The sequence below is a fragment of the Cupressus sempervirens genome, chromosome 10 (genome assembly GCF_028749045.1).
Source record: "Cupressus sempervirens isolate cs-2001-9-10 chromosome 10, ASM2874904v1, whole genome shotgun sequence".
NCBI lineage: Eukaryota > Viridiplantae > Streptophyta > Pinopsida > Cupressales > Cupressaceae > Cupressus > Cupressus sempervirens.
In genome coordinates this window covers 12,847,721-12,854,073 of record NC_143127.1, presented here as the reverse complement: position 1 = coordinate 12,854,073, position 6,353 = coordinate 12,847,721, and the positions used below count along the sequence as shown (strand labels likewise).

Below are 6,353 nucleotides of genomic sequence, written 5' to 3'. Positions count from 1 at the left end.
TTCAATTAATGTTATATAATGATGATGAAACAAGCATAATTGAATAACATTTAAATGCACAAACATAACAATAAACTATGAAAATTGTTCCTAAAGTATTTTCACTTGAAAATGAATGGGTGATAGTTAGCTAAATTTTGAAAAAGCAAGGGTTGAGTTGACAACATTCCTGAAAATGTCAAAAGAGAAGAAAAAGAGAAGAAAATGATTATAGTTTAAGTGTCATTGTGGCCTCACAATTTTTATTATCATGTTGCAAATTATTTTGACAAGCGTTTGCAGCTTCTGAACCATTCCTTAGCCGGAAAAAAAATTATTGCATGAGAAACCCAAAATAAAAAAATAAAAAATCAATTTGAGGCTTCTGATGAAACGATTCGCAGGTGCATAGTACAAACGAAGGGTCTATGAAGCAAGCTGCTTGATATTGTGATTCTCAAATTTGAATCACAAGTTACGGCTCTACCAACTGAATGAGTAGGCAATGGTTGTTGTGGCCAGCTCAAGTTTTAGTGTGACAATTCTAGTGGACCTACAGGAGGAGCAGGATCTATTTGGGCACCATAGCTTTGAAGCTTTGCAAATCTCCATTCATCTGCTGGAAGTGGCTTTGAAAACCATTCTTGCAAATCCCTGTATCTTAAGGTCACTTCTCCAGCCGCAAAATAATTGATGTTAAACTCACTTGATCTCAGCATACCTTCAGTGTGACGAGGGATTTGCTTGTGCTGCATTCAAGTATAATTCAGATAAGTACCAATTTATATGGTGAACATACCTATTACAAGGTGAAACTAGGATGGAAGAGACATTTATAAAGGATATAGATATATACCAGCAAAAAGCCAATCATTCTCTCCAAGAAGTCATCTTCTGCCATTTCAACAGCATCTGGAAAAATTCGTCCAACAATAATCCGATGCCTGAAAAGACAATTTAACTGTTATACATAGTGAACTTCAATTGCAGTTGCTTTGCCACAACAGAAGTATAAATATATGTATCCGATGATTCCCAGTTTCTTTATAAACTATGTAGCTTTCTGAGCATGTGTTCTCTAGCATTCCAAACAAGAAGATTTCCACAATCCATATGAAACTATCAAATATTATGCTTCTGGATTTGATTGTGTGATTATTTTTGCATCAATATTTTGGATCACACTCTGTGGTCCATCATCCGGATAAGAGAAAGAGAGCATCATGGGAAAGTGTGATCCAAAAAGTCAATGCAAAAATAATCACACAATCAAATCCCAGAAGCATAATATTTGATAGTTCTCTGATATTGGTGATACAAACAAGGCTGCTGCAAATCTCCCATTCTTCAACACCTAGAAGATCAACAGAGCCCTAGGCATCTGTAATGTGGCTTCGGGGTACAAATCTCATTCGAACAATAAATGGATCAGTAATTAAGTGAATCAGTAGATCAGTGCAAGAGCATCAAGCAAATAAATGGATGGTCCTGGGTGAAAATATTTAACAGTCCCACTATAAACTGTGTTGCTTTTTAAGTAGATGTTCCTTATTTAGGTCATGTAATAATGCCCTGAAAATCCCTGTTCTTTGATATCTAAATAGTCCTGATGAATCCATGAGAAATTGATCAGCTAAACGAAAAAAAACAAGGTAAAGAAATTCATAAACTTTATGGTAACAAGATAAAATTGGATGCAGCGCTCTAGAGAGCCACGAACAAGGAACAACCTGAAACATCTCTAATCTTTTAGACACGTCCTTACGACCTGCAGGTTAGAATCACAATAAGCCACTGACACCAGAACTAGAGGTAATTGAATTATAACTGAAAACAAAGTTGATTAAATTGGCACCATTGATAAAGAAAATTAGAACCTAATGGGTCACAATCACCGCCCCACACAGATCATGAAGAAATGCATCATGGGAGACCACCAAAGAGTCTCGTCAGGATGTTAAAAACCAAGCAACTATAACTGGTAATAAATGATAGCCGTACGAAAGTGAGAATCTTTAACATAAAAAAGTAACTCAGGAGGCAACAGCTTAAAATGGGCCCGTACCCTTGGCACCAGACTAACAGGGTTTAATGTCAAGAAAGCAAGACAAAAAGTACATGTATAATTCTCTTGCCCAAAGGTATGTAGACTCTGAAGCTCAACTTATTAAAGTGGGTACTTGAGACACTTGGAGAAGTGGAACAGTCCAATTCGACCAAATTATTGTCAAATGAATCCCCTACAATAAGATTTCTTTTCTGATTACATTATTACATAACATTCTCATTCAATTTTGCAAGACATGCTATCAGAATTGAAAACAAGTTCAATAACTCGCTTGTGAATATGGCTTATAGATTGATTTCTATGACCGAGTGATTTCAACAATCGGACTGGAAAAGAGCAGCCAACCCCTTTCACTCCCATCCTCCCCCTCTTCGAAGTTTCCAACAGATGCAATGATTCAAGATGGATTATGGTCCAGATGTATATGAAGTTTGAACAGACCTCTGGGAATTAAAAGCAGCAAATGCAAGTTTCTAGTCACTCAAAGGAGTAACTAAATGATGTCAAGGAGGAAGGACTGGATAAATTTCTAAGCAAGTTAAACCTCGTGACTAGAACATTTTGCACTAAGATGAGTAAAAAATCACACACACAATCGCATCCACAAACACTCTTAACTTGACTAAGATGAGTATTTGAAGATGTCTGCTAAGACAGTGTGCCTTTGTTTATAACCTAACATGAAAAGTTTGTTTCTGATCAAGCTCCGTTAATTAGTATTATAAGAAAGGCTAGCTCTTTTAGATAATACTTCCATCATTCTAGCCTTTCGACCACCATCGACAATTGAGTTGAGAAGGAATTGTTTATTCCCTTTCTGTCTCACAACGAGAAAAGAAATTTGGGTCCAGTGCCCATTTAACAACTTTGTACTGTAATCTATGCAATCAACATGTAAATTAGATCCCATCAGTGTAAAATTGAGTAAGAATTGATATAGATGAGTTAGTTAAGTATACCAGACGATTAGATATGATTCGCTTATCCATATCTGTGGCTCTTAAATGAATTGACATCTCCCTTGCCTATGTATTTGTTGTGGGTAGATGATCGTGTGCCCTAGGTTATACTGGGCTGTAATTTTCTTTATATGCAGAAGGACATTTTGCATTATCAGTTTCAATTATCTAAAGAGACGTGAAAATTTTGAAATGAGCCTACCAAATTAGTAGGGTTTTGTCATCTATTCAAAAGGTCTGGTATCAAACTCAAAGCTCACATGGATCACATCCAACTATTTAAAAAAAACAGAAAACAATAAATTACAATGAGAAAAAGAAGAGGGAAAAAGATGATAAAAAACATGCATCCATCTTTCTGTAAACAAGTAATCTCTTTTTTTTATAGTAGGTGATACACTAAGCAATGTTATGATCCAAGTTCTAACCATTTTTCATGCAAAAAAGTTTCACACACACCTTGTTTCTTTGTCATCATAGGTCACAGCAACATCATACATCCAACCGCCATTGGTTTTAAACTTCATCTCATAAAAGATGCCATATTCTATGTCGCCACCTGATGGAACTGACACGGATACTTTCTTTCTTGTAGCGTCTGCTGCAGCTTGTTGTAGAGCAATTTGAGCCAGTTCTTCACGACTCAGACCTTTGGACTGTCAACATGTACTCGCAATTTTTTTCTTAATACAGGAATACAGTCACATGTTGACTATCAACAAATCATTACGCATTCATACTTCAACAATTGGCTAGCATGTAGTACATACATACCGGGAGAATATTTAGCTTCCCTTGTTCCAATAAAACTGGGTCATATATCATCTGAATTGCAACAGAAAGATAGAGTAAATTTCCTTCAACTAAAATGAAATCAAACTGTCATTCAAACCAAAAGCATAAGCTGTTAAATAATAACTCTCAACAACTCAATATCAGAAGTGATGTTTCAACAGTATCTTTTACAGTCTTTTCTCCATTTTAAATAGAAAAACATATGTTTTAGTAAGACATTTCAATTGCACTAAATGTGATACAGCCTGTATTTCAGTAGGTTGTACTTCAGAATTCATTATCACTAGTTGCAGATTCCAATGTAATGTAGTGACTTCAATTAGTTCAAGGATGAAACAAAAAGAGGAAGAAGGGTTTCAAACCTCCTCCTTAACACCTCTATCACGCATCATCTGCAGCATGGTCTTTGCTTTAGAAGCAGCAGCAGCAGCCCTTCCCCTTTCTGATATAGAACTTGCAAGAGCTGGTTGTTCCCATTGCGCTCTATCTTTAGGGCTTGAATTACCTGGCGGAGTTGATCCAACTTCATCTATCCACTGGTGTAATAACATCCTTGTCAATTCTTCAATGGTTTGGCTTGCTTAGAGTAAATTTTAAAAGTGGAAATAACAACCACAATCCAAATATTCAGTGTATTAGCAACTTCTCCATGGAATAAGAGCCATGTGTTGGACCTATATGTACAGTTACTGGATTATTCATTCAATTTCTTATGCACCGCAATTTGCAACATCTAAGAAAATAAAATTACAAAAGGTGCTTTACCTGCTGGCGGATGGCAATCATGAGCTCCTGATCAAAGGAAGTAAGGTTTTGTGTCCGGTAGTAATAGCAAAGCTCAGGTTTTCGACCCATTAAAGTTCTCAAAGAATTTTTTAAATCTTTGGAGAATCCTATATACTGGATCTTTTTGTTCCTGTCAAAAATAGCAAAAACGCTTGCAACAGCCTCGGGGTCTTCAATTGGTTGAATCCTTCCCTCTTTGTTAACAACACTATATAATGGCAATGTACTTAGAGATCTTACAGCAGCGGAAACTACAAATGCACTGTGCTTTTTTAAAATTCCCGAACCTGAATGAGTCTGAAATCTGTTCATCTTAGACAAAGACAATGCTTTTCTTCGAGGCTCAAAACAGAAATTAGAACGGGATAGAAAAGCTTTAATTGGCAGGAGATGAGATTGAGAGTCAGTAAGACCTCCCACGCCTAGCTGCCCTGTTGCTGACATGCTGTTTGCTGCCTGTTCCAGAAATATATAAATCAGTTAATATCTCCCAGATGTTTGATTAAATCCTGACAACGGCAAAAAAATATATATACACACAGTTGAATATGGCTATTAACTCAGGCACTCCAACTATAAATAGAACCCTCGTTCTTATAATGATCTCACCGCCCCTTATTATTTAAAAGGCTCATAATACCAATGTGCCGTTTCAAAGTTGCCAATCTGTAACCAGACAACCAATAGAATGGATGCGAACACAACCCTCGTTTATGAAATGCCAGTGCCCCTTACTCTTTTAAAAGGGCGTACTAACAAAGAACAGTGAATGGAAAGGCATCTTCTAGTTGTTTGAAAAACACACCAGAACATGCGAAACTATCAAAATGACTATTAACACAAATCCTGTCGTTCAACTGAGCCCTAATTCTTTAAACTAAATACCAATGCCTCATATCCTTGTAAAACAGCATCATAACAAATGAAAATTAATTAACCTCTCCTAAGTGTTTGCAACAGCTATCAGTCCTTATAGACCGTACTAAAATTACAATTAACAAAATCCTTATTTGTAAACAGACACTGTTCTTAACATGGAACGCCATTGCTTCTTAATCTTTTAAGAACAGTAGCATCCGCGACTAGAAAATCCACATCGTATAGCGACCTTTAAAAATCGAGATCTTAAACCCTTTCACTCTCTAATACAAGAAAACGAAAAAGAAGTCTCCTCCCTTCCCTGATACAGACAATCAATAAAATGTATAAACAGCGCAGTACATATATGAAATAATAACAACTGACCATTAGTGATGCCATGGCAATGGCAATTGAATTTTATTCTTCAGCCTCTACAGTTGTGCTCGCCGAAATCTCCAGTAAAACATCGGATATGGTTGTTTCGAAATCAACGAAATATATCCAGAACGTGGGGTGTGTATTGAAACAAAAGCACATATAAACAGGGATGAGTCTATCCTCAATCCTGTCGCACTATCCTCTCTACCCAATTAGATACTTTCTTCTCATTTGGATATTTTCCTGCTGGGTTAGATATTTGGCAAAGAATTAGGATATTGTAGTAAGTCGATCCACACTTTTAATCACTACATTTATATTACAAAATGCCGTGGAAATTTTATTATTATAAATCTATTAAAAAAATGCTTTCCAAGAAGACTTCCCAAAGATGTTAAGCTGGAATCGAAAAATTAAAGAATGTGTAAAAGCAATTTTTTTAATATTAGAAATAGAGAGCAAACAAATATAGAAGTTAACATTGGTTCATAAGGAGGAGACACTGTCTCACACTCCTGTGATCGAAA

The 6,353-nt window shown here is 36.1% G+C and overlaps 1 protein-coding gene across 1 annotated transcript; it reads right to left on the bottom strand.

Moving 5' to 3' along the window:
* Nucleotides 1–214: 214 nt before the first annotated feature.
* LOC149532319 (uncharacterized) lies at nucleotides 215–5,958 on the bottom strand. The gene is made up of 7 exons (XM_089806100.1): nucleotides 5,833–5,958; nucleotides 4,567–5,043; nucleotides 4,164–4,337; nucleotides 3,781–3,831; nucleotides 3,466–3,662; nucleotides 836–923; nucleotides 215–728 (listed from the first exon to the last, which is right to left on the bottom strand). The coding sequence occupies exons 1-7, from the start codon at nucleotides 5,845–5,847 to the stop codon at nucleotides 510–512; spliced, it is 1,221 nt and encodes a 406-aa protein (XP_089662226.1). The 5' UTR covers nucleotides 5,848–5,958; the 3' UTR covers nucleotides 215–509.
* Nucleotides 5,959–6,353: the final 395 nt, after the last annotated feature.

Coding starts and splice junctions, on each gene's coding strand:
- LOC149532319 (XM_089806100.1), bottom strand. Junction 3,663..3,780: donor GGAAGCTAAATATTCTCCCG/GTATGTATGTAC, acceptor ACATGTTGACAG/TCCAAAGGTCTGAGTCGTGA. Junction 729..835: donor GAATGATTGGCTTTTTGCTG/GTATATATCTAT, acceptor ACTTGAATGCAG/CACAAGCAAATCCCTCGTCA.